The 27,959-nt window shown below is 32.7% G+C and overlaps 3 protein-coding genes and 1 pseudogene across 12 annotated transcripts; 1 reads left to right on the top strand and 3 right to left on the bottom strand.

Moving 5' to 3' along the window:
- Window positions 1-317: 317 nt before the first annotated feature.
- LOC130798627 (splicing factor U2af large subunit B-like) lies at window positions 318-9,516 on the bottom strand. 6 transcript variants are annotated; one of them, XM_057661692.1, is made up of 14 exons: window positions 9,324-9,516; window positions 8,943-9,051; window positions 7,845-8,161; window positions 6,750-6,857; window positions 5,441-5,502; window positions 4,669-4,748; window positions 4,528-4,575; window positions 4,378-4,437; window positions 3,733-3,793; window positions 3,525-3,637; window positions 2,597-3,043; window positions 1,043-1,178; window positions 777-844; window positions 318-657 (listed from the first exon to the last, which is right to left on the bottom strand). In XM_057661692.1, the coding sequence occupies exons 2-14, from the start codon at window positions 9,021-9,023 to the stop codon at window positions 520-522; spliced, it is 1,719 nt and encodes a 572-aa protein (XP_057517675.1). In that variant the 5' UTR covers window positions 9,024-9,051; window positions 9,324-9,516; the 3' UTR covers window positions 318-519. The 6 variants fall into 6 exon arrangements, with proteins under 6 accessions (XP_057517675.1, XP_057517690.1, XP_057517696.1 ...); XM_057661707.1 differs by having other exon boundaries at window positions 1,043-1,175; window positions 9,324-9,476; XM_057661713.1 differs by having other exon boundaries at window positions 4,669-4,739; window positions 9,324-9,476.
- Window positions 9,517-10,019: 503 nt separating this feature from the next.
- LOC130798600 (uncharacterized) lies at window positions 10,020-14,540 on the top strand. Of its 4 annotated transcripts, XM_057661681.1 has the most exons (7): window positions 10,020-10,149; window positions 10,547-10,637; window positions 10,747-10,843; window positions 13,306-13,384; window positions 13,486-13,567; window positions 14,124-14,184; window positions 14,283-14,540. In XM_057661681.1, the coding sequence occupies exons 2-7, from the start codon at window positions 10,605-10,607 to the stop codon at window positions 14,291-14,293; spliced, it is 363 nt and encodes a 120-aa protein (XP_057517664.1). In that variant the 5' UTR covers window positions 10,020-10,149; window positions 10,547-10,604; the 3' UTR covers window positions 14,294-14,540. The 4 variants fall into 4 exon arrangements, with proteins under 4 accessions (XP_057517664.1, XP_057517644.1, XP_057517650.1 ...); XM_057661661.1 differs by having other exon boundaries at window positions 14,124-14,540; XM_057661667.1 differs by having other exon boundaries at window positions 10,020-10,246; window positions 14,124-14,540.
- Window positions 14,541-14,644: 104 nt separating this feature from the next.
- On the bottom strand, window positions 14,645-17,621 carry LOC130796809 (monooxygenase 2-like; annotated as a pseudogene).
- A 1,066-nt stretch (window positions 17,622-18,687) lies between these two features.
- LOC130798588 (monooxygenase 2-like) lies at window positions 18,688-23,665 on the bottom strand. 2 transcript variants are annotated; one of them, XM_057661641.1, is made up of 6 exons: window positions 23,576-23,665; window positions 23,168-23,314; window positions 22,444-22,494; window positions 21,942-22,107; window positions 20,347-20,578; window positions 18,688-19,305 (listed from the first exon to the last, which is right to left on the bottom strand). In XM_057661641.1, the coding sequence occupies exons 1-6, from the start codon at window positions 23,647-23,649 to the stop codon at window positions 18,773-18,775; spliced, it is 1,203 nt and encodes a 400-aa protein (XP_057517624.1). In that variant the 5' UTR covers window positions 23,650-23,665; the 3' UTR covers window positions 18,688-18,772. The 2 variants fall into 2 exon arrangements, with proteins under 2 accessions (XP_057517624.1, XP_057517632.1); XM_057661649.1 differs by lacking the exon at window positions 22,444-22,494.
- Window positions 23,666-27,959: the final 4,294 nt, after the last annotated feature.

The following is a 27,959-nucleotide window of genomic DNA, read 5'->3' as shown; positions in this document are numbered from 1 at the left end:
CCGTCTCATGATGAGACGATCTCATACAAGATGAGCTGTTGTCACTTTTGGATTATAACATTTCTAAATGGACAATATTAGTAAATATAAAATCTAAATTTAAGGCAAAATCTACTAAACGGAGTCCACATAAGTATAAAGCAACATGCCTCATGAAGGGATGAGAACATGGTCCCTTGATAGCTAATTTATAGGCACAAGTGCCCTAATTTTCCATTCAACAACTCGCCTTTTGTCGACACTATCTCTTGCACAAATGTATTAATGTTTCAGCACTATCATCCAGATTTTGAGATTGAATTAGTACTATAAAACAATCAAAGACAATATAGTACTATGATTAATAATAAACATGTTAAATAAAATAGCAAACTAAAACATTTATCGATTTTCCAATCTACAGGTCACGTACCCAAAATCGTGAATGTCCTCAACTCTAATGAGAAAAAATTATACAACGAGCCTACTTTCCTATTAAGAGTACACGGTACTAGTAAGGACAGGATGGACAGGCGATTTCTACCCATCATATGCACCTTCAGCAAATTTATTTTCAGGATAAAACACTGCGACCACCTGGTTTCCACCAAATTTCCTTCCGTTCATTCCTGCTCGTGCTCTAGAGGAACTCTCTGTATCGGCATATTCCAAAAACACCTGAAATGTACCACAGAATCAGAATTATAACTTCATAAAGGTTTGAGTAACAATTGAAAAAGTTTAACACCTCCAACGTTTTTTTGCGAAAAAAAAAAAAAAAGATTTCTTAAGTGTACCTTTCCAACTCCAGGTCCAAGTTCGCCGTTTGATCCTGGTCTTGGGATGACAACCTTCACCAAAGAACCTAAGGACAACAAAAAATTAGACTAAAATAAACCGATAACAAATCAAAGTGAAGAAGAAACTTGTCTCTATACAAAGGCAGCTTCTTCATAGCAGAAATGGAGGTTTTGAAATGTTGCTTTAAAACAGAGAATCAACGACAGAATATCAATAGATAGAATCCAAAGAAAAGAAACATGACATCTTAGCATATACATACCAAACTTTTCAGCCTCTTCTTGCATGTCAACCATTATATCTTGATACTCCTCATCATCTCTAAGATCATCCGCAGTGACCACTTCAGTTAAGCATACAACATTCGTGGGAAGTGCTCCAGGTTGAAACATCATCTTCTGTGATTCAAGAACAGAAATAAATTGCAACCAATGTACACACCAGTTGATGCAAAGTGTAATGTCTATCTAATTGTATTTGTCCGGACAATAAGAGGATAAAGAATATAGGATGCGAACCATGTAATTGTAAGTGGAAACTTAAAGGCAAATGGCAAATCCAAAAGATTTAAAACTCGATTACTCGTAGTGAGAGAAAAGTGCAACAAATCATTCTTACACCAGTGGAATGAACACGAAAATGATGAGTGAAAATAGGAACTAGAAGATAACTTAATAGAGATGATAGTAACGCTATAAAAGCATGAGAAAATAGATAAAATATGGACATGGAAAGTGATAATAACTTGTAAGGATCACACAAATATAATCCAACTTTCCATTATCCTACTCTCATTATGTGTCTTACACCTAGTAACACCTAGACGGGATTTGGAGGGGGGATCAGACGTATGCAATCTTAACCTTATAAAAACAGAGTGTTTCCAATTGACTCTTTTGGTAAATGTCATTTACAACTTCAAATAAAATTATCTGTACAAAAACATGAATCAATATGAGATAATTAATTGTATAGAATCCCAAAATATAGCGTAAATGAATTGATAGAACCCAAAATCTTTGTGTAACTCCTATAACCTAGAACAATTACCACATAATATGTGTCTCTTTTTCAAAGAGAGCCATAAAGGTGTTATAACGGGCGACAAGAATCCTTTTTAGTTGGTATTGGAAGCCACATAAGATATGCAAGCTTACTGAGCATGTTGAGGAAGTTCTCTGATAAACGCGAAAATGTGCTAAAGTATCTACATTCTACACACATGAGACAAGTCAAAGAAAGTCAGCACCAACTTAATTATGGTGATCTTGACAGCCGGAAAAAAAAATTTAGCGTGGCTCATAAAACATGGATCTAGAGTAGTCAAAATAAACCCACAACAATGCCAAAGCCTTAATCCCAACTACATGACATTTAGTTCCGCTTATACAACGACCAGAAGGACACACAAAAAAGTTATGTGAAAACATTCTCTGCAGGCAGTTTCTTTATGTTATTTAACAATCCGACATGTACGCAAAAGGCATTAGGCAAGTCACAAATCCAAGACAATATGAAAATTGGATCATTATTCAGAAAGAACTATCAACAATTTGATCCCAATCCAAATGAGAGCAATTCTTTCAGATTAAAAGTTCTAATAATTCGAGCATGCTTTTCAAATCAGCATTATTATCTATATTTTGGCTTCAGACAGAGAAGCATCTGTAATTGTACACAATTCACAACTAATTTTTTTTTAAAAAAAAAAACTTCTCTCGCATTCTAGAATTCAGACCCAATCCTATGCCCTTTGCAAGTATATATGCAAAAGATCACAATCTGTTGATCACATATATGAATAAGAAACTCATACCTGCAACATTATCTGTTGTTGAGCATGCTGCAAGACAATCTCTTGCTCAGGCTTGGGTTGCACAGTTCCTTGATTAGCACGTCTAACTGTGAGTGTTTTATCACCCATCTTAATTCCATTCAGAGCTGCACAGGCTACATCAGTGACTGAGGGATCATTGTAAACACAAAAAGCATAGCCCTTAGAGTTCCCAGTTTCTCTGTCCTTCACCAGATCAAAACCTCGAAGGGGTCCAAAAGATTCTAGCAACTCTCGAATCTGTGCTTCAGTTAAGTAGTAAGGTAGCCCACCAACAAAAATACGATCAGGGCCCTCGAGTCCGCCAGCTGACCCTGGTGTTAGTCCAACAGCAGCAAGATTCAGATTTGGGCTGGGTTGACTGGGACCAAGAGTTGCAGCAAGAGATGGATTGTAGTCACTTGGCCTTCTCACCTTAACTGGTGTACCCTATACAAGTGCATGTGATGGGAAAAAAACATATTAAGATAGGTAGAGACTAGAGAGTACAAATAAGTAATCAAATAAAAAACCAAAGGTCTATAAAGGTAATTACTCAATAGTGCATATTTTAATTAGGAAGCGTCTTCCCTCATTCTCAAGAAAGTCACAACATTTAATATTTCAGATGCACCTTCCATCCCAACCACACTAAACAAACAAAAAAGATCCACTAAGCTTGATCTAAGAAGTACATAAAATGTCTTCTATTGAGTATCAAGGAGATACAAGGACACAAACAAAAGTATAAATCAGATCATGAAACTATCTGTTAGAGACTAAGAGAGTACTAAGTTATAGCACTTAAGCATCCTTCAAAGTTCAAACGGTACAAAATCAAGAGGACATTTATATAATCAGCAATCAGAGGGAAAGAAAAGCTACATTACAGGTTCAAATATGATTCTGCATCAAGAAGAAACATACTTACCTCAAATATGATGCCATCCAATGCCATACCATTGCTAGCTTCCTCCACAGACCTCATCTCCACAAAAGCAAACTTCTTTTCATGATTTATATAAACATTTACAACGGCATCACCTACAAACCACAAAATAAAAATCAAAATCAGAACCCATAGCATGTAAAAATATATTACATTATATTATATATATAAGTGCAATAACTTGACAAACCTGGTCCAGCAGTATTTCCCCCAATAGCAGCCATAACATGGCTAAAAAAGGTAGCCACAGACTGTAAAAAGGTAAAATAAATATTGTAGTGAACACACTAGCAGTAGCAAATCAGTATGCTGGTAAAGGAAAAAGAAATAACCTAGTGCAAAAAACCAATACAAAATGAAAGCTAAACTTGAATTTTTTTTTTCTAATAGCTCTCAGTAACATAACATACCAATACCCTAATGCCATTAAGTGTCTCACACCTAAGGTGGGTTTGGCGGTTAAATGTACACAACCTTATCCATGTAACAACAGAAAAGTTGCTTTCAATTGACTATTGAATCTTGATAGCAACATCATTGACAACTTCACATAAAAAGCATCACATAATTTATTGAGCAATTTATTGTAGTCCATTCTATCCCAAACCAAAGAACTAAACTTTTTTTTGCTCCATCAATAATATAGATTCAAGACAGTCAAGGTCATTTCAAATAAAAAGAATCGATTTAACCATCTATCTAGTTATATCCTTCTCTCAAATGTGAAAGAACACAGAAAGATCATCTCCACAAAAAGTAGATGAAGACGAAGATTACACATGCAAAACTAGACAAGACCTATTTTGAAAATCAGTAATGAGGTGACTATAGAAACCTGCTCGTTTGCTGTAGGAGGAAGTCCACCAACATATATTCGGCGAGCATGCCGAGTAGCCTGCCACAGAACGCAAGAAAAGAATTAGTTATAAAAGAAATTTCAAAAAAAAAAGAATAAGCAAAAAGAAGAAATATCATCTCAGCCAACCTGCTGAGTCATAGCCTGCACAGGCATAACAGGAATAGCTCCTAATGGCTGCATTCAATACGATTAATAAGATTAATCATTCAAGTAAATTCTTATCTATCTATCCCCATAAGCATAATTAAGGATGAAGCAGGGAAAAACCTGTCCAGGAGTCAGCTGTAACATGTTTGGGAACATTCCAGGGATTGCTGGAGCTGTTCCAGGAATCTGGCCTGTAAAGGCTAATCAAACAAATAAACCATTAGTAAGTGCATATTCTGGTGCAGCGATTAAGAAGACAAAAAAAAAATTTACTTTACGCTCCCTATATATTATATTATTGGGTACACTTGTATGTTAAAACATTAAAAGCTACTCAGTAATCATAGGTGTTTCCTTAGTTCTTGCAATAACATTTACAATAACATTTACTATTTGAGAGATGAGTAAAATAAATTATATGCAAACGCTGGAGTAAATTGCAAGACTACCAAAACAGGCAATAGTTGCCGGTTGAAGACGAACTTGTGCACTGAATCCTCGTTGTATATATAAGCTACAGAAGTCGGCTCACACCCAATGTCAGCAGAGTGGGGGAAAAACCCAACATTGCCTTCTTATGCAAAAAAAAAAGACACCAAAAACAAACAACAAACACAAACAACAAACCAAAAATGTTTCTCAGTTCCAGAATTATTTCACCAAAAAGAAAAAATAAAAGAAAAATACAGTTGAACAACACGTCTTAGAGAAAATGACAATCAAGTAAATCTTACCAAAAATGAAACCATCTACTTGATCAATAAATGGTAGAGAACCACAAACGTTTAGGGAAAATCTTACAAGGAGGATGGGGAGAAGAGAAAAGAAAGGCATATGGAGCACATAATTGAAAGAAATGGCTAAACGTTATCAGTCAGACCATAGAATGTACCTGTAGCTGTAGTTAACATTGCAGAAGCAGGAGGTGCCATGTCAAACCCGCTTATTCTTTTGCTGTAACAACAACAGAAGTTAGTATAAGCAGGTCCAATATGATTGCAGAAAATGTAATAACCACTTGGCGAAATACACCACAACGACAAAAATAAATAAGTAAATGATAGAAGAAAGAAGAACCAGCAGATGAAACAGATTCACAGTCTTAAATGGGGTTTCTGGTCTGACACTTCTCAACCTATCAAATAATAAGAAGTGCATAAAAAGTGGTAGACAAATATCTCAAGAAAAATCCTTATAAAGGGGGATGGGGGACAAGTGCATATACAGGCAGCCACAGAAATGCAATGTCTTTCAGAAATCTGGATTAAGAAAAACTGATACATAGTATACTGCATACACATATACATCACATAACTTGAAATAAGGTAGAGATTTAATCAAGTAAATTGACAAAGGAACACGTGTGTGTATGCCAATGGCCGACATACAATTCAAGCATAATGGAATTTGAACTACAAAAACAAACAAGTGCAGCTGCTGCACTTGAGCATTACAATTTAAAAGCTACAGACACCTGGAGGAAAATAGCAACATGCCAGAAAAAACTTCCAAATAACAATTCTTTGAAGATAGAACAGCCTAATATTTGCCCCCAGAATCGTAAAGCAGACAGAAGATATTTATAGGAAGTGGTAAAATTAGTGGAAAAGGGAAATTCATCAAACACAACTTACAAACCAAAAAAATGATGTGTACTATAATGGCTTATGATTTATAAAAATAATTCTCATCAGAGCTACCACCAAGGCTAATTATTATTTATGATTGACAATATTCCACAATCACTCAGTTACTGCATGGTCAAAGAAAAATGAATCTCATCACCACATCTCCAAAAAGTTCGAATCACGAATCTCTGAGTTCATTTATGCCCATTGAATATTTTTCAGAAATGCAAAAAGGGGAAACATGACCAGGATACAAAACTTTATCATTCTAACTACTCATGACTGATTTCTAACATATAAATCTACTCCGAGTAAAAATAGAAACATCTTGTCAGATAAACTATATCAAATAATTAAATCCAGAAAATTGTTCGTCCAAAATTCAAATGTTCTTTACTTTTTTCTTTTATGCAGACTACTCATGCCATACTCTTATTAATTTAGTAGTCCATAATTCATGTTTATGCCAAAAAAGATAAGACGTAAAATATTTACACACAATAGCATTTACAAAGAAGTAGTGATGCAATAAAAATGGTACAACAGTTTTTAAAAAATAAACATTTAACCAACCTCTTTGAGCGAGAACGAGATCGAGACCTTGACCTATGCTCCGATCTTCCCCTTGAACGAGATCTGTGTCTACGTCTCTCATCTCTATCATGACTGTAATCTCTCCGCCTAAACAAGCCATGTCAATCAATAGCACCACAAACAAACTAAAGATGTAAAAGGTTGAAACACAAGTGTGATAACATCTAAAAGAATAAGATCTCAAAAAAGAAGTTGAATTGAAGCGATAATATCCAAGTGGTAGCATTAAATTTCATGGTTCATAAGCTAAAATAGAGGATAAGATAGTTAATCACCAACAAATACCAAGGCGGAAAGATTTCCTTTTTAATGTAAACCTTAGAAAAGGTATCAAGGCCAAACTGATGAAAAAGTGCTTTGAACAGATAAATGTTGGACCCAATCAGACAAAGTAAAGAAAGCTATATTATCCACATAAGAAACGGAGAGAAAAATCAAAATGATTCTTTCAGTAGTACAACATTAATGGACTTTAATGAAGCATGTACCTAATGACGAGTAGAGCATCTTATATGGCAAACATGTTTAGAAATGTTAAGCATGTGCTCTACTCTCTATTTTTCAATTACCAAAGTTCTCTGTAACACACAATTCATCACCAAGTACCAAAAAACACACTTATACAAGATACAACAAAGCCCCAAGAGATTTCCCACCTACAAGGTAGAGAAATCTAGTGAATCAATCAATAAAAGCCAAAAAAACAGATATCTGCCCTAAATAAAAGGCTACAAAAAATAGTTAACTGAAATATCAAGAACCAATTAAAGTGAGCAAAATCCCATCCAATTGCCCCAATTTGTAAAAGATAGGATTGTCTTGAACATGTTATCCAACATTCCAAAGCCCCAACATCTTATTTCTGACAATCTTCTAGTTGGTCATCAAGGAAAAAATGTAACATAATCATAACAAACATTTAGATGCTTTGCCATTTATGGAGTTTTAATATGGATGAAATGTTGAAAAACATCATAAAGCTTGATAAACTTCAAAACAATAACTAAGACACAAGAAAATGAAGCAGAAGCAAGGAAAGATTGGTAGGAAAAAAGGATAGATTAATTAGATTACCTGTCACGATCTTTGCTTCTGCTTCTATAGTAGTCATCATCTTCCTCTCGATAACGATGGTGATCACCTCTATCACTCCTATCCCTGTGTCTATCTCTATGATGATCACGATCTCTATCACGAGACCTCTCTTTGTCTCTGTCTCGTTCCCTATCTTGATCTCTATCCCTCTCTTTACCTTTATCCCTTTCCCTATCCTTATCCCTATCCTTGTCTCTATCTCTTTCCTTGTCTCTTTCCCGATCCTTTTCTCGACTTTTCTCTATGTCCATTTCTCTACTTCTTGAAGATTCCCTTTCACGATCACGAGAATAATGCTGCATAAAGCATCAATGTTAGCATGAAATTGACAACATCAAAGCTAGTGTTATCACTAACAAGGGTAACTAACAAGGGTAAAGTTGCGTACATCCGATTTCTCTAAACCCCACACTAGGTGGCAACCACTTAATGGCAATGGGGTAATGTAATGTACTGCTAAGTGCTATTTAAGTGATGGTACAAATACTCTTTGTCAAGATTTAGTTAATCCCATTAATTACTTGAATTCTCTATTCAACGTAACAATAAAAAAGAGAGTAATAGCACATTATGAAATGCATACTCTTAAAAGAGAGTGCACAAAGCCTTTTTTAATAGAACAATGTCAAAGCGTGGAACAAAACAATGGATATGAAATTCATATAGAAAACTTCAAAATTATGAAAGATGTTTATTTGAACCCTTACATGTGCGAAAATATCAAAGTTTAGACCAGATATTGATTTGCATGATGACAACAGGACACTGAAAAGTGAAAAGGCTAAATTGTCTTACTTTAGCATGTCACTATTTATGTGTCTTGTTATCAATTTGCAAACGAATATCTGCAATTAATCTAGACTTCGTCGGCAAGCATCAAACATCAAGTAACAAGCCATTAAACTCTAGTTAATATTCATTTAAACAAGTTTTGCAAGCAACATTAAAAATTGATAATGCAATAAAGATTCATGCTAAAAGTTATTCAATAAGCCTTGAAATTGGAAACATAAACCTTCCCATTCATATAGGGTCAGCATAAGTTCCAAATAAATTAAAAAACACTTAACTTAATACCTGGGATTTGGAATCATTGTGTTCATCAAGACCAGCCTGATCAGGTTCTTGAGGTTGGGGTGACAATCCATTTGTATCCATATTGTTCTGATATTCCGATATATTTCAACTAATCTCCAACATAACCAAAAACACCAATCAGTAAGCAACGAACAAATCAACAGATATAAAAATAAAACAATCCATAATCCAATTTAACTACATCCGCCAACTCAATGCTTCTTAATGTCTCAAACCAATCGGATTTTATTTATGACGCACAAAATTGTTCAGATAATTATTATGTGCAGCAAAATGCAAACCCTAATACAATTTATTTATTAAACAGAAAAACTGAAACTTGGAAAACAGATTGAATATCGAAAAGACAAGAGCTAATACCTATATGAATGAAATGGGAGGAGGAGAAAATTAACGAAAAAGATGATCGCGAAAGTTGCTATAGGGAGCAGAGGAAATTAGGGTTTTTCGCAAGTGAAATTTGTTTTATCGCCGTCTTCTGTTTTTAACCGACCATGCCTCGAGAGACAACGGCTTTAACCGAACTAATATAACCTACGGGTCGAGCCCGTCGGGCCGCCCGGATGTAATATTTTTTTCACTGACTCCATTTTATATTGCATTACTTTTGAAATATTTCATAGACGCATATATAAATTTTAAACATAATTTTTTCTGAATGAAAAAATATAACCAATAAAGGTTTTAATTTGATTTATCTTTTAAATATTTTATTTAATTTAAGGGTTTTAACTTTAATTTATCATTTAAATATTTCAACTTTCAACTTATTTGTTGTTAAAAATATTTCAATTTTCATAACGAACTACCGAATACCTTGATTGCTTTGAGATTTCTCCATCTATTTTCTTCTCCTCAACTATAGAATATTTTACCCTTTAACCATGGACTCTTTTAGATGAGGCCGTCTCATCATGAAATAAACTCATATAATTAATTAATTTTTTAATTAATCACTTTAAAATTATAAATAATTATTTTAAATATGCAATAATTCAGTCCAATAATTTATAATCTAATGTAAAATGCCTCATTTGAAAATTTGCCCTATATTTTCTTACATTTATAATCTCATCATAAATTAATTATCTTCGGTGATCCTTGTCAAAGTACCAATTCTGGTGCAAACCAACAGCACAAGTCTGGTACTTCATTTATCTACATCAGCTTTTGTTCCTCAGAGTCGGTAAATTCTAAAAACCCTACATCTTATTTCAACTGCGTTCAGATCATCTGAATTTTGTTAATCTTGCGTGCTAATCAATCATTGCCAGTATTCTTTTGTAAGATCTTGATTTTCTTTTACGAAGGTCAAATTATCTCTTTGCCACTCATTTTCTATTGCATTTGGTTGTTTTACATTTGCTCTTTGGAGATAAGAATTGTATTAGCATTACCGATTTGTATGTTGAAGATACTGTCAACTTGATTTTTTATTCTCCTTTTGATTGTTTTTGTTTTTATTTTCGTGTTTGTAATTGCTAATGATTATTTGATTTGAAGTCGGTAATAAATCCAAGTCTTTAGAAATTTTCATTGTATGATTCAGGAGTGTTTGATTCAATTTGTTATATTTGTTACAGCTCGCAGAAGTGACAACTTAATTTAATTGGATCGCCGATTTGGGAAGATTTTGTGGAGATGATCGTCTGTATTGCAGTTGTGGGTCACCAGGTCCGTCTCTTTTTAAAAATTTTGATCATTTTGAGCACCCATTTTTTCTTGTACCAAATTTATGGACAATTGAGAATCATTTAAAACATAATATCTATGCTTTTTGCAGAATAATCCACTTTACATACAGAGTTTTACCGAAGCTGATGATGCCCTTAAACTTCATCACATTGTTCACTGCTCCTTGGATGTCATTGACGAACGAGGTAACTCATTCCATTCCACCTTACTTTCTATCATTTTATAGATTATTTGTGACTTTGCTTAGGTTAAAGAGTATTTGGTGCTTTTCTTTTCATGTAGTTAAAATTTCATTGGAAGTAGCGTTCTTCGAGGCTTTTGTGGTTCAACTGTGATGTTAATGGAGATTCTTATTGACGTAATACCCTCATTGATGAATTACGCAAGAGTTGACATGTTGTATAAGGATTGAGGAGCTGCAATGCCAGGGACTATAGGCATGTGATTGAACCTAATTGCTGTTTGGTTTGTGGAAATTTGTATATTTCAACGTAAAAGGAGTTGTTAAAATTTAAAAATCTACCTTATTTTTAGTGTCAATCAGTCTATGGAATGTTCCCAAAAGCTGTGATTGAGATAAATGATGCAATAAGTTTTTAAAATTCCGGGTAGTGATCATTAAATGCTATTGGGAAAACTCCAATGTCTACATTAGGAGGCGTTATGATGGAGGACGAGATGCTGAGAAGTTTGAATATTGTGAAGTATAAGAAGTCAAGGATATCGAGAAGCGACTAGGATGGATGAAATAGATAGGAAATGAACTATAGAATCATACTGCTTTGGCATTGGGTGGGTAGAGTTGAAGAATTTACATGAGTATTCATCGAGCAATTTTGGTTAGTGTAGGGTGTAGCCATCTATCTCAATTCATTTGGGGATAAGGCTTTGATTCATTTAGTTATGGGTTGATTATTAAATGAAATACCGAGTACTTGGGTTTCTTTAGCGAGAAAAGTGCCTGTGATACTATTAATTTATTATGTCGATATAGCGGATAGCATATTGAGTCTACTTTTAGTTGTAATTTGAATTGTGATGAATGATACATATTGGCACTATCCAACACTTACTATTTTAAATAGTGTTTATTGATAGCTTTTATTAGCTCCTAGCCTCCTACGGTTCCATAGATGAAAAAAATATTTTGGCTCAGAAGTAATATAAATTCTTTGTTGCTTGGATGATTGGAAGGGTTGGGACACCTGAAAAATATCTGATCCAGACACGGAAGGTTTTTCTATGTTTTTCCTGTTATGATAATTCAAAGAGCTTGTCTAAGTATTTGTAGTCATTTCAAGTGTGCAGTACATGTTGATCACAGATATATCAAGAGTAATTAGAGACTCAAGTTATAGAGTATTAGAGTGTGGATACAGGGATAGTGTGCCCACGTATTTATTGCTTTGCGAATGCCTACGCGAGACTTAGCTGGAATTACAAATTGATGACTAATATTACACTATTAATCATTCTCCTCACGAGCCCCTATTTATCTCTTTATTATGTGTCTTTCTACGTCCTTTAACTTTCTTAGTCACCAGTTTTCCTTTTGTTTTCCAGTAATGAAGGCTCCACATTTGTTATGCCAAGATTATTAGTGAAGCTCTGTTCTCTCACTCTTTCTCCGACGTGTGTGTCTTCCTATTTGTACTTTAGAATTTTAAAACTTCAAACAACCTAAGTCTTATTCAATATCTGATTTATGCAAGATGCAAAATAAGGCTACCAACTTTCCTGTGTTCCGCAGGATCATAAAACAAAATTCACCCAAACTCTAAGGAGTGGTAGGTCTATTTGGAGGTTTGCGAAGCAACAAAAAGAAAAAGAATCCAAGATCCCTTATGAAAACATCTTTTGTTGCGCAAATGCGTGTGTATCTTACAATGTGACAAAGATTGTATCTGATGTAGCATATATGTGTTTTTTGTAAGTTCTTACATATCTTATTCATTGCACATGTTTGCTTGAGCTAGGTACTATTCTATCTTGAAAGGAAATGATAGACATTAAACCGAAATTGATCTCTTACCCCTAAGCTTGAAAGAATATGACAAACATCAATTTATAATTCGAAGCTTGAATAGTGGCCTTTGAACTAAAGGGTTAAAACTATATAAAAGCCCATAGTGAAAGCCTGAATAAGAAGGATCACTTATGTAAACCTAGAAATATATTTTTTTCAATGAAGAGTCTCTTTTTGAACCAACAGATTAGTTGGAATAGGGCCATAGGCTTTGAATTCATGGCTGAGTGAAGAAGAGCTATTGTTTTGAGATAGTACGCTACACAGTCATGTAGATGGGTCACAAATTATTGGTTTCATGGTGTGAGGCTATCTCGTGCATCTTTGACCCTGCTCTTTTCTCTTATAATTGTTTAAAATCCTAGAGGAGAAATGTGACATTTTTTTGTTTGTTAACCTCCTAATGATCAAATTTCCATAAATGTGATTACACTTAGATTGTGTGTGATGATAAATTGAGAATAGGTTGATATTGGGTATCACCTATTCACAAATAGTAATTTACTCTTTACTGCTGGGTATCTTCATAATGTATGGAGTTATTGTAATATGTACCAGTAATTGTGCTATTTCATGCCTGATGGATTGCTTGAAACTCATGTTATATGTCTTGCGTCTCAGTGAACAATCCCAAAAAATCTGGGCCGATGCTAAATGAAACGTTTTTAGGTTTGCTGTACCCAACAGAGAACTACAAAGTGTAAGCTTCATTCCTCTTATATTCTCTCGTCATATTTCTTAAAAGTGACATCGGCAGCCTGACAAATAAGATACTAATGTAACAGGTTCTGTTGCTTGTAGGTACGGCTATTTGACTAATACTAAGGTGAAATTCATTTTGGTGACCACTGATCTGGATGTTAGAGACGCTGATGTTAGGAATGTAAGTATAATACATTTAAGATAAGCTTATATATTCTTTGCAAAATATTTCTACGCCTGCTATGGATTGTGCCTTTTGTCCCTTTTGTTGTGGACTGATTCTTCTGCGATGCCTAGTTCAAATGATGATTTCAATGTGCATTAGAATGACATTGCCCTTCAAATCAGAAAGTTATGGAATTGTTTTGGTCAATTAGTTAAATGTGGGATGCGAACTGTGATACTTCCTCCCCAGTTAAAATGCTTAGAGAGTCATTTTCCTGAAAATTGTCAAAATTTGTTTGGTTTGATATAATTTTTTCTGTTACTCTAGGGTGAATAAGAACAAATCATCTTCATTTGTTTGGAAATTGTACTTTCCAGCAACTAGAACACATATTTAGAGTTCCTTGGAAGTTCAATTTGTTTTTTATTTTTTTGTCAACCAGTGTACCAAACAACATTAAAGTTGCTGATGAATTTATCTGCATTTGATGTTTTCCTCTGTGCCTTCTTAATTGAATAAAACTGATTTTCGAAAGCTGACCATGTATTTCTTTGTGTTTTGGTGTAAACAGTTCTTCAGAAAATTCCATTCAGCTTATGTGGATGCAGTATCAAATCCTTTCCACATACCCGGTAAAAAGATAACCTCACGAACATTTGCTGTAAGCGTCAGCAACATTGTCAAGTCTTTTGGATTGGGCTCATCTGGGTGAATTTGCATTATCCTTCAGGAATTTGTTAAGCCTTTCTGTCGGAATCAACAAAATCCGTGTTCCATGCTGAAGGAGTTAGCTACAAAATTTATCAGCATGATGCTTTTTTCAACGAATGGCCTGAATCTGTGAGTTTGTTCTTCATGACGGACTAGGGAAAAGTTATCTAAACTGAACTAGGCATGCTATTGGATTTTGTATGATTTGTCATTTTTTCTTAAATATACTTTACTTTATAATTGCATTTGCCTAATGTAGTTAAATTCTGAAGCTTGATCCGTTCATATCATTCTCGGTGACTTGATACGTTGAAATGAACCAAGTTTTTCTGTTACGACATAGAACATTAAAAGAAAATTATAAAAGCCGGCCACTAAATAACTCTCCTCGACAAACATCAACCTTCGAGAATCAGTTGTTTTGGATCAACATCAGCCTTCTTAATGAAAAACTCAGTAAGATATGCAGCAAGAAACTTCACTCTTAGAAACCTCATTCCAATCCATTCAGACTCATTGTATCCAACCCACTCTTTGCATAGTTTTTCAGCCCACTCTTTATCCTATCATACTCAACCTCATCTTCACTATTCTTTCTCGTCACACTCGAGTTATCTACCATGGCTTCAGCGAGACATCTTGCTAGAATGACCCCATCTTCTAACGCCGAGCACCCTCCTTGGCCAAGGTCTGGTGTCATAGCATGGAATCCATCGCCTGCTACACATACATTGTCTTTGCTTATATTTCCAAACAGAACTTGCCATGGAGGTGTATATCAGAACGGTGAACGTAAAATTTCTTCTGTTTTTGTGTCTTCTAATCCTGCCCTCGCTTGCTCAGATAGCTTCCCAAGTTTACTCAACACAAATTGCTTCATTTTTAGTTGATCCGCTTCTTGGAGTGTTCTGTTTTCTGTTACATTACTATACACTCTTAAATGTTTGTACATTATTCTTGTAGTAACAAAGGTTATACTTGATTCATCCCTAATACAAAAATTATATGCAAAATCACATAAATATACAATTCAAAACCAAAAAACTGTAAATTTTTTTTTCCATCGAAATTGTACATATCTTCCGATTTGTTTTCTCTATGGAAAAATATTGCAAGCAAAAGGCAAGACGATAGTACCTGGTGCGGAAGGAGTCCAGGTGAAAACCCAGTAAACAGTAGTGTGATCACAGGGAATGATACCATATCTAACTCCAATTCCTACATGTAGCAAAAATTTGGCTCCAAATCATGGCCATCTTTGTAATATACACAACCGTTTATAGCCGATCGTCCCGTCAGTGATGGTTGATTGATTCCTAGCCACTTCCCCACCACTGAATTCACCCCATCACACCCTATTAGCAACTGTTGATGCAAAACAAATATTAGAATAACCTTTGAGTCACCGGACAAATACATGACTTAGATGTCAGTTTCACGTTAAGTTACTTCAACATAGACTCCCACCTAGACAGAGTTTGAATATTTGAATATACTCAATCTTACACTTGTAACTTGTCTTTCTGAATTTTACACGTACATGATTATACAACTTATTTCACATTGCACCACACATAAAACATATACAAAGGCAAAACAAGCATGAATGAGTGTTTAGTGGTTCCTTAAGGTAACCACACTCAAGAGAAATCACTGTGTGCACACTTACTAAAAATAAGGTTTTGACAAATTGCTCAATCGAGCACGCATTTCACTCATATCGAGCGAGCCTTCACCAAATTCATTGTGTGTATCCCACTATGATGCTCGGTCAAGCTCTATTAGCCAGGAATGTTACAAATAAATGTTGTATAAGTGAAAATAATAATCTCCCTATCAAGTATAGTTACAAATGTCGACGAACTTGGTACCTTGGTCTCAAGTATGGAGCCATCGGCGAGGTGCACAAGCTTAGACAAGCCCGAGTCCTCAATGGAAACCACCTTGGAAGAGTACCTTATTGTACCACTTGGTAATTCTTTTGCAAGTGCTTCTAGTAGATCTTTCCGTCTTACACACCGAACCTCATGATCTCCACTGCATTTTATTAACTCTTCATTAAGCCAAACAAGAAAATTATATACTACATGAAAGAGAATTTTGGGCTTTTCCATACATTATATTGTGCGGCTTAAATTTTAAGTTTTTTTTGTCACCCATTGTTGTTTTACTAGTATAATAAAGAGAAAGTAAGATGTAGGAGTAATTAATTCACTTACTATTTTCCTTTGGTTGTAAATGAGACATATGAAGTCTCATAACATGTAATTGTGCATAAAGAAGAAATCCTGCAATCATATTTATCAAAGAAACATGGTTAGATGAACAATGATTTTGATATCTTGTGTTTTTTTTTCTTTGTTTGGTATCGGTGGAATCTATAGAGGGCGAATCACCGGTTCATGACCCTAGCCTGTAAAAAACAACAATTTAACCAACCAAGTGTTGAATAGTTCAACCCAGAAAATCAGAGGTGAAGTTTCCAACTTCTTCACCTATGTTAATTTATGTTAACAAGAAAAATAACATAAGTTAAATAACTTATATGTTACTTGGACTCGAGAACTTGTCCAAGACGCAAAATATATAAAGGGTCTATCTATTCCCTTATAGAGTTTCGAGGATCTACAAAGTGCAATCAAGATAAGTTGAGATAAAGTTACGAGTTTAGATAATATAAAATTAAGATTAAAACATTGTTTAAAGATAAATAATCACCCAAATAGTTGGCCATGATGTTGCCTAAGTGAATGGGCAATTCCAAGAGCATCCAAAGCTCTCCAAGCATTAGTCCAAGTTGTGAAAGCAATTCCAGCAGCTCTTAAGATATCTGATATCCGATGATTCCAACACCAAACTTCTTATCCGCAACCTCAAAAAGCACACCCAAATACGAGATAATTATAAAATACAATTTAAATAAATATATCATTTTAACATTTTATTATCACAAAGCCGTTAACTAACTCTTACTTTGCGGATTGATTGATGTTAGAAGGGATCTAATTGATGATTATAATAATATTTTATTATTTCAATACTATTGATGGCTTTCCACCTAGGCGAGGTTGGGCCGTTGAGGCCGATGTACGCAACTTTATCTTAATAAAATTACTATAAAGTTGTTTTCGATTGACTCTGATAGCGTATTCATCATATCTACAACTTCACATAATAAATAGATAGAAGCGCTCATGATATCAAGAATCATTGATCATGAAAAGACATTAATTAAGTAACAAAAAAAAAATTATAAAATTGAAGAATTTGATGCATACCGGTGAAGTGCTAAGGCGGTAGCAAGACCTGATATTCCAGCTCCAACAATGACAATATTTGTGTTACTTCTATTACCCATCTTGGTATTTGAGCGAACTAAAAAGTAAAAATCAAATTTAAAATTTTATTTGGAGAAAGTAATATTTAATTACTTTAATTGAAACAAGATTAGACTCTCTAATCCATCTTCTCTTAGCTCATAGCTGTTCTTAAATTTGTTTTAGTAAAATTAAAATCTTAATCAAATTAAGATAACTTATAAATAAGGTAAATAATGATAAATTTTATCTATTTGTTATAGTTGGCCTTTAAGCCAATCATTAAAATTTTTAATAATGTATTCATCTGTCAATTTCTTTAAAATTGCTATTGATAATAACATATGAAAACGTTTGCCAAAACCGATACGATGCTAAGAACAATACAAACAACAATGAACAAAACAACGTTTGACAATGTAAGCTAATCAAAAGGACACAAGGATTTAAGGAGGTTCACCCAATGATGGCTACGTCCTCCGTGGTGTGTAGTTTCTGTTTATATTATATTAAGAATGAGTATAAACAACACTTCTCAAAGAAGAATTACAATTGAGCAAGAGATAAAAACAAAAAGGCTATGTGTTTGGCTTAGGGGTTGTGTTTGATGTGTTTGATGTGTGAGTATGAGAGTCCTATATATAGTACTAGATACTAGAATATCAATAGCTCACTTGAATACATAGTTAATATTGAGTAATGAATAATATGAAATAACTCCAAGAACTTGAAAGGTCGAAAACTAACATCCCATGCATATCAGAAGATCCGCTCGACCGAAACAGGGAGCTCGCTCGGTCGAGCGAGGATCAGCAGCATTCTAGAGCATTCTGTCTGGCCGCTCGACCTACCAAAATGTCTCGCTCGGTCGAGCGGGTAGGTCGAGCGGCCTTTCTGATCCTTCTGTCAGAATTCGATCGAGCTACCATAAATCAAGTCCCTTCTTCTTCTTCGTTAATCTTCATTAACACCCATAATTCATCATGAATACTCACCATATAATTACATTCATTTACATTCCACAAACCAAGAGTCACACACATGATTACACATATTAATTTGTGCACTCAAGTCACACATACCATTCGTAACAACATATTAGGAGGATAATAAACACACTGAATAGTAAAGAGTAAGCATGCTATACATGAGAATAGAGATACATCCTAAAAGCAAAGTGACAATATTCATATCATGAAATCCTTAGAAGTCCACAATCAAAATCAGACTTATTCAACATCAAATTAGCCAAAAAAGGAGCCAACAATTTATCCCTCAAAAAATTCCATACTTTGCCCTCAGTTTGCTGCACAAAACCCACAACATAAGCAACACTAATAAGATCAATACATCTCCATTTCCTATCTTTAGCATACATCTTCAAGCACGTTCCAATGTTTTCATGCAAGTGTTCTTGTTTTGGTGCACTCATTGAAAATGCTTGAGCAAGGCATCTTGAAAGAACAATGGCGTCTTCGAGACTCGAACAAGCACCTTGGCCGATGTCTGGAGTCATTGGATGAAACGCATCACCAGCAACACATACATTGTGTTTGGTTATATTACCATATATTAACTCCCATGGAGGCCTGAATGTTAGGGGAGAACAAATAATGTCTTCCTCTGCTGTCTTTTCTATAATGGATTTTATATTGTCTTTGACTTGTCCCAAATTGCTTAGCACAAATTGTTTCATCTTCTTGGGGTATTTCTTTATTTCTTCATCTATGTGTTAAAATGGGAATATAATATTAATGTATTGTAAGATACCTTTTTAGTTAACTATGTGCACAAATTTTAAAAAGTATTAAATAGTATGTATTTTTACTCGACAAATACAATTATTTAGAAATTCTGTTATTATTAAGTTTGTGCACGCGAAAATAGTATAGATCGAATATTTACAAAACTTTTATCTATGCACATAGGTGATGTATTTATGATATAATAGAATCTTTTATAGGAACAACCAAATTTTAGATGAACTCTCACTCTGTTTCAAAAAATATTGCTACTAATACAAAATAAGTGAGTTTTCACGGTTAGAGGAAAAATATGTACTTATGAGGAGTTAGAGAAACGCTAGGATTTAATCAAAAAAAAATGTATAGATGAAAACAAAAGAAAGGTATGGGTCATAATAGAAAATAAAATAGTAGTAAATTATATGGGACAAATTAAATATGAAAGTATAGCACGCTAGAGACATAGCATAGGTGTGTTTGGCAAGTATTTTTTGTTGGCTTTTTGGTTGAGTTTCGATTTTTTGCCTTTTGATTTTTGTCTTTTTAGTAGATTAAACAGTCTTGAAAAAATATAATAAAATACTTTTAAGTGAGCGGAAAACTAACTTATAGAGTAAGTCTTTTTACTCGAACCACCAAAAAGTAGCCAAACTAGACCTTAAATTGAAAGCTTTATAGGAGTATGAAGGTGTTTACAAACGGTTAATAGCCGGTAGCTGATAACTGATTATAATGACTGATTTGACTAACTGGTTTTATTAACTGGTTTGACCAGCTGATTTTGAAACTCGCTGCTATGAGCAGCTTGTTCAAAAACATCTTATTCATATCAATAAGTTGTTTCAACCAGCTAGTTCACCAAATACTAGCATTAACCGGTTTGACCACCCAACCCTCTAATTATATCAAAACAAGCTAAAATTGCTCAATAAACTAATTTGCCAAACACCCTGTACATCTTTTAATTCTAAAATGACCGGAACCAAAAAAGTTGTAAAGAAATATTAATATAGTATTATACCTTTATTGTAAAAAGGAGACAGCATGAAAAACCAGTAAATGCTGGTATCATCACAAGGAACGATTCCATATCGAAAACCATGACCAGTGAACTGCAAAAATTCAGGGTTTAGACCATGACCTTCCTTCAAATCAACGTAACCTCTTATGGACGATCTCTTCGTGAATGACGGCGGATTGAATGTAAGCCATTTTGCTACTATTGAGTTTACTCCATCACATCCAATTAAAACCTTCAAAATGTGCAATAAGTATGTATATTCCTCATAAAGGTGATTCACACTAAAAAAATGCATTTTTGGTGCGTACTTAAAACGCGACGGCCACGTACTCGTCGCTAAAGGCGATAGAAAGGCGATGGCGAAAGTGAGCAACGACACAGAGTTGGTTGCCCTTCCGTCGCCAAACTGGATATCTAGTTTTGACTTTTTCAATGAGTCGGGCAACGACACATATTCGTCGCTCTTTGCTTTTTTTCTGCCAAAAGGCGACGGCTGAATTGGTCCAGCTCGTCACCATTTCTAATATCCATTTTAAATTACAGTGACAAAATGACGAGGTCATGTGCCATCATCCTTTTGTATTTTTTAGTGTCATCCTAACTTTTATTAACGACTGCGTCTCGCGAGTTTACTACCAGGGACTTCAACATAAATATTGAAAATAGTTTGATTATTGGCCAAATTGGACAAAAAGTTGAAATTGTGCGGTTAATATTAAAATAATTAGGAAAAATATTAAATTTAAATTTATAAAATTGTGGAATCAAATTAAATGAGATGGACAATAATAATTGAAAATGTTTGCCAAAACCGTTACGATACTAAGAACGATACAAACAACAATGAACAAAACAACGTTTGACAATGTAAACTAATCAAAAGAGACACAAGGATTTAAGGAGGTTCACCCAATGATGGCTACGTCCTTCGTGGTGTGTAGTTTCTGTTTTTATTATATTAAATGAGTATAAACAACACTTACAAATGAAGAATTACAATTGAGTAAGAGATAAAAACAAAAGGCTATGTATTTGGCTTAGGGGTTGTGTTTGATGTGTGAGTATGAGAACTCTATATATAGTACTAGGTACATGAATGTCAATAGCTCACTTGAATATAATATTAATATAGAGTAATGAATAATATGAAATAACTCCAAGAACTTGAAAGGTCGAAAAACCGCATCCCATGCACATCAGAGAAATCGCTCGACTGGAACAGGGAGCTCGCTCGGTCGAGCGAGCATCAGACACATTTTTGGATACATTCTGTCTGACCGCTCGACCAACCAATAAAGCTCGCTCGGTCGAGCGGGTAGGTCGAGCGACCATTTTGATTCCTCTGTCAAAATTCTGATCGAGCTATCAAAAACAAGTTCTTTCTACTTCTTCATTAAACTTCATTAACACCAATAATTCTCATGAATACTCTTCACATAATTACACCCTTTTGGATTCTACAACCAAGAGTCACATACATGAATACACACTTCAATTGTGCACTCAAGTCACACATGTGATACCATTCATAACAATAATAAATATAGCAAACTAAAAGATACGAGAGTGTAAAGTTATAGATGTCAAAATAATACCTTGGTCTTTAGGATTGAACCATCAATGAGGATGAGCTCTTTCAAATAGCCTGATTTTTGAATGCTAACCACCTTAGAAGAGAACCTTATCGTACCTTCTGGTAACTCCTTTGCTAGAGTTTCTAATAAGAACCTTCTTTTAAGACATCTTACTTCATGTTCTCTACTGTATTTCCAAACATAAATTATTTTAGATGCCAATCCACATTTACTTATTGTACCAAATTTCTAAAAATTAAATTACGTGAACACAGAAAAATATTCAACTTAATTTATATTAGTATTTTAAATTCACTCTCGCTATTCGATACATTATTTGACTAATAATATATATTTTCATTGACTTTAGAAAGCTAGAACCAATCTCATTTATAAGCCATCAGGTATTTTTAAGTTAAATTAGAATGCATAAGTAATTATAAGGGATAAATGGAGTTTTATTTTAGGCCTAATAATTAAAGATAATCATACAAATAATAGTATACTTAAGTGTAGTACTTACTATAAAAGTTCTGCAGTTGGAATACCTGATTCTGTATCTAATGTTACAATCCTGCAACATTTTTTGGCAACTTCTTTAAAATGAATACTCTTCTAAGGCTTAAGAAACACCTTTATCTCATAAGTACTTCATTGAAATACTTAAAAATAATAAACCCAACAATAATAATTTTAGACTTTTAATTTCTAGAAATTAAGATCATTTACTTAATTATTTATCAGTTTTAATAGTTATTCACATTGATTTTTCTTTTTCTATTTATTTCACAAATCATATAGAAGTAGAAATTAAGTGTATTAAAGACCCGTTATTTTACTTAGAGATATATATATATGGTGAACACCTTACACATATCCAAATTTGTTTTGTAGCTCTAAGTCGGCAAACTTTATTTAAATTATGGTATATGGCTAACTCAATTAAAGGTTCAAATTAATGGGTATAATCCTATAATATGTTATAGTATACACTATAATGCTCCCTCACCAGAATCATTTGAGCTAGAAGTGTAGATACATCACGTGTATGTTGATCTCCTAATACATATCGTTAAATATTCTACTTGAAATAATGATTTGTAAACGAGATTTAAATCCATAAATTTTAGTCACGTTGACCTTTTATATTATGTAAATAACACACTAAATTAAAAACTTAAAACCAAAAACTTAATATGATGTTAACCGCAGATACGTAAAATAATTAATTATTCAATATAAAGTACCTGAAAAGTCGAGAATATTGTGGACGAAGCAGGTGACCTACGCCAAGAGCATCAAGTGCCTTCCACGCATTAGGCCATGTAACAAACGCTGTACCACTTACTCTTAAACTATCTGATGATTCCAACACTATACTCTTTAACCCTAACCTGAAAAAAAAAAAAAAATATATATATATATATATATATATATATATATATATATATATATATATAAATTTAGTAGAAAATCATCTAAGAAAATATTTTAAATGTTCAAATAAATTATTTTAATAATGAATCTAATCAATAAAGTATATATATATAATATATTTTGAGACTATAATTAAACCGTTAACTTAAAATTTTTAGTTGAGCTGATTTTTCAACAAATATATGGATCAAAATAGAAAGAGATAATTGGGTAATTACCTGTGAAGAGCTAATGCCACAGAAAGCCCTGCTATACCGCCACCTACTATGACTATGTTTTCATTTGGTTCCATTTGCTTTATTGTCAAGTTTTTGGTGTAAAAACCAACGTATCATTATATATATATATATATATATATATATATATATATATATATATATATATATATATATATAATGTATTTGGTATGGAAAGTTCATAAAATTGACTACTTATACCAATATAAATATTGCAACATGACGTCAAGAAGAATTTAATGTGTCAACTTATTAGCAACCCTCATATGAGACCGTCTCACGGTGAAATGGACTCATACTAGCAACTCAAATTATTTATATTTTAAAAAAATAAATAAAAATTATGATTTTAATTAATATTTTAAGAAAAGAAGAATTGGGCTAGTAGACCGTCTCATCATAAGACACCCTTAATAAAAAATTTGTCCAACTTATATAACCTCTATAATGTTATTTTTTTTAGATATTCACTCCATCTCACCATATTAGTTATATTTGATGACTTTTTGCGAAGCTTTCAAGTATAATTTGAGCTTTGATATTTATAAATACCAGAAGAAATCTAATAAGATATGTTTTAACTTTTATATATTTATAAAAAAACAAGTTAATTTCTTTCTTTTTGTATAAAATATTTTAAAAATATATAGACTTCAAAATGAGAGGAGGGAATAAGATTTAATGTGCAATTTTCTAATATGGACAATCTGGACCGGAATGACTAAAAAAATAAAAGTAAACATTGACATTTTGATTTCAATTTTCAGCCAAAATGTGAAAATTAAATGTCAATAGTTGATTTTTTCCATGTATTTCCACCTTAAGATGTCTATTTTTAAAAATTTATACATAAGACAATATAATAAAAATAAGGTTTTTCATTACATTATGACCGCTTAATAATAGATTATGAGTTTTTGATTTGCAAACCTCTGTTATGTATCCTATGTCTTAAAATCAATGTCTAACAAGTAACAATCATTATAACATATTGGTCTAACACACTGTATTAGCCATTATAATTTTTTATAAAATATATAGTATTTTTAAATGTTTATAATATAACTTTTAATTTAAATATTATTAGACATAATGCAAATACAAATAAAACAAACCGATTTGTATTTTCCTTTGTGTAGATGGCAATAGAACTCCTTACTTTGTAGATCACCAAATGGACAACATGAAGATAAGGTTGCAACGATCAAAGAAGTCGCTTGGAAACTTGATATGAGTAGAAGGCGTTCATGCACTTTCCTATTGTGATATTTCTCTCACAAAGGTGCTTGGGATATAAAATGAAATTCACAATGAGATACAATCTACACAACAAAATCCTAACACAATGAAATTGCAATAGTAAATACAAATGTTGTGGTGAATTAAGAACTTTGATGATATTGAGAGTTAATTACTCTCTCAATATTATCTCATGAAACGAAGAACAAGAATAAGAGTATTCTTAAGACAGAATTAAAAAATGATATGGAAATGGGATTGAATGTCCCTTGGCTTACAACCTCTATTTATAGAGCTATGCATCAAACAATACCTCCATTGAAACAAAAGTGTTTCCCCAAGCAAAGCTTATAATGTTTCATCATATTCGTTGAGGTATTTAATTGGACTTATAATATATTTATTTAGTCCCACTACTATACTAAATATGTAGTATATACAAATTTAGGTCTATATACTCTAAATGTTCAACCAATATATGTTCTAAAATTTTGAATTACAGTAATAAAATAATTTTTTTTAAATCAATTATTGTCATTGCCATATCCGCAAAATGAATTGTAACATCACAAGGTGCCGCCTCCAATCCGCAACTTTACAATTACTCCCTCCTATTTATCTTAAGTGTCTAATCTACTTTATGCACTCTATCTAATGTACTTATTCAATCCTCAATATATCTAATTATGCATAATTAAAAATTTAAAAAGTTGATATTAATAAAATTTACATCGAATCAAACAAGATCCTACGTGACTATGTTTTAACTTATAAATTAATAATAAAATACAATTTAAGAGTGATAAATGAATAGTGTCCTAAAAGTAAATAGGACACCTAAAATAAATAAGAGGAACAATTGTTTCTAACTTCTTAGAAAATATCTCACAAGTCACAATGTAATAGATCTCACAAGACATAGTTATCTTGCTTGGAAAATAACCATTAATAATATCATTCTGCATGCATAGGAGTATTATTTATATTAGGTTATATAACTTATAAATAAGTCTAGGTTGCAAATAATTCCAAAAAAAAAAGTCTAAGTTGCAAATTTCACAATATTCTCATTTGATGTTTCAAAAAATATTTTATTTCAGATCATAAAATTTAAAATCTAATATAAAATTTTATTAGATTCGTCTTAGCGAACAATATACATTAAATGAAATAGTTAAAAAATTTAGGTTATTGGCTCTGATACCATGTAGAAATTAATTGCATCCGAAAAAGTGTCTGACGTTTATTATGCATTGCATCTCTATATATGATACAAGGAAGACTCATAAAAGACAAACTAGGCAAAAAGATAAATTAGGAAATATTCCTAAATTACCTTAACCAAATCCTATGAGATATTTGCACAATAATATAATATATCGCAATAATATATAAGGTGTCCAACCATATATTATATATGCTATTTTTTATAAAATATATTAATAGATATTGAGTGTTGAATACTTACTATGAAACGGCAATAAAGAACAAGACAACGTCAAAATGGAACATAGAAGCGAAGTAAAATATAGGGCGATGTGTGCTTATCCTTTTTACTAATTCTAACTATATATAGAAACATTCTCTATTGGGTAGTTTTTGAATTAGACTACCATAATTTAATGATCAAGTTGAACCAATCAATATGGAATATAGATATATGTATTTTAAATTAGAATCGTAATCCCAAAGATTTTTTTTTTACCTAACTCGATATTATGATGTCATTACATATCAATTCTATGAATTGACAAATAAAAACTAAATGTAATACTCCCTCCTATCCACCTTAGTTGTCTCATTTGACTTTTCACAGATTTTAAAGAGAGTCAAAAGTGGGATCCTAAGGGTAGGAAAGATAGTGATATTATGGATTTTTAATGTAAGAGAGGAAAATTAGTATGGGTAATTGAGGGTATAATTGAAAATAGGATAAAGCTACTAAGGGCATAAAAGTCAAAAACTCATACCAAAAATAAAAATGGGACAATTAAGGTGACTTGACCATAAAAAGAAATTAGACACATAAGCTGAATAGGAGGGAGTAAATAATACATACACTCAACTCAATATAGTTGATTGACCTTAATAAAACTATTAAACTCTTTTATTTAAATGAAATTGAAATCTATAATCAAGTGTCATCTTAATTAGAGAGTAAGTATTACTTTAAGAAAATATCTGAGGTCGATTTCCAGCTAGTCTTCTCCCTTTCCCCAGGATACCTTGCAACAAAAGAATGAATTTGACATCAAACTAATTAAACTTAAGATAAAACCCTTATTTTGATAATGGGATTGGCTGAGGAAAAAGGATAGCGATTTGAGAATCGAGTTCTAGACATTATCAAATCCAAATTGAGATAAATTCCAATTCTCAAAATAAATTTTTTTTTTCAAAAGTAAAAGAAATCATTTCTAATCAATTAAAGTACACTAATACTCATATATTTACATTGTATTTTTTTGAAGTGAAATTTAATTAGTCGTTAAAATTACTTATCAAATATCAAAAAGAAAACTGAACAAGACAAGCCGAACTTTAGCCAAAAAAATTTATTAGGTTCGAACTTCAAAAACTACATCAATTAAGACAAACTTTAAAATTATTTTTCATCTAATAAATTTTTTTTCATGTTAGCTGATAAAATAGATAAAAGACTTACTTTGTTAATTTTTTTTTTCTTCTTCTATATTTTAAATGATTATTAAATTTAAACTAAAAATTAAATGAAGAAAAATAATTTCCCTCCCTTCCCATACCAAATCAGGTTCATTATTCCTCTTTGGTGAAGAAAGAGCACATGAATTTGCTGAGGATGTGACAATCAAATGCGATACTTCAATTGATAGTTGCTCAATATGGTTTTGAGCTAACAAACAACATAACAAATACAACTAATAAGAAGGAAAACACCCTACAAGCCTAAAACTAATCCTTTCACAAGTTGATGAGAATCAAACTCGAAGAAAGAAAAAGTCTTCGACTACTAAACTATTACCAACCTATGATTTTAGACTCTTATTTCACCAATATTGTTGTTATGGTTATTTCTAATAGCCAACAATGTTGATATTTAGAGCAAGTTACGATATTCTCTATATATTATGTATTAGAGGGAGCAATG

This window comes from Amaranthus tricolor, chromosome 1 (genome assembly GCF_026212465.1).
Source record: "Amaranthus tricolor cultivar Red isolate AtriRed21 chromosome 1, ASM2621246v1, whole genome shotgun sequence".
Taxonomy (NCBI): Eukaryota; Viridiplantae; Streptophyta; class Magnoliopsida; order Caryophyllales; family Amaranthaceae; genus Amaranthus; species Amaranthus tricolor.
The sequence above is the reverse complement of the archived record's forward strand: the minus strand, read 5'-3'. Positions and strand labels throughout refer to the sequence as shown.

What these genes read in the sequence shown, in the direction of transcription:
- LOC130798627 (XM_057661692.1), bottom strand. Translation starts at nt 9,023, where the DNA reads ATGGATACAAATGGATTGTCACCCCAACCTCAAGAACCTGATCAGGCT. An exon ending in AGAAGAGGCTGAAAAGTTTG is followed by an intron (nt 845 to 1,042) that starts GTATGTATATGC and finishes TGTTGTCCTTAG; the next exon opens with GTTCTTTGGTGAAGGTTGTC. An exon ending in TTGGACCTGGAGTTGGAAAG is followed by an intron (nt 658 to 776) that starts GTACACTTAAGA and finishes GGTACATTTCAG; the next exon opens with GTGTTTTTGGAATATGCCGA.
- LOC130798600 (XM_057661661.1), top strand. Translation starts at nt 10,605, where the DNA reads ATGATCGTCTGTATTGCAGTTGTGGGTCACCAG. An exon ending in GGATGTCATTGACGAACGAG is followed by an intron (nt 10,844 to 13,305) that starts GTAACTCATTCC and finishes CTTGCGTCTCAG; the next exon opens with TGAACAATCCCAAAAAATCT. An exon ending in CCAACAGAGAACTACAAAGT is followed by an intron (nt 13,385 to 13,485) that starts GTAAGCTTCATT and finishes TGTTGCTTGTAG; the next exon opens with GTACGGCTATTTGACTAATA.
- LOC130798588 (XM_057661641.1), bottom strand. Translation starts at nt 23,649, where the DNA reads ATGGAACCAAATGAAAACATAGTCATAGTAGGTGGCGGTATAGCAGGG. An exon ending in GTGGCATTAGCTCTTCACAG is followed by an intron (nt 23,315 to 23,575) that starts GTAATTACCCAA and finishes TTTTTTTTTCAG; the next exon opens with GTTAGGGTTAAAGAGTATAG. An exon ending in GTTCAATCCTAAAGACCAAG is followed by an intron (nt 20,579 to 21,941) that starts GTATTATTTTGA and finishes CACATTTTGAAG; the next exon opens with GTTTTAATTGGATGTGATGG.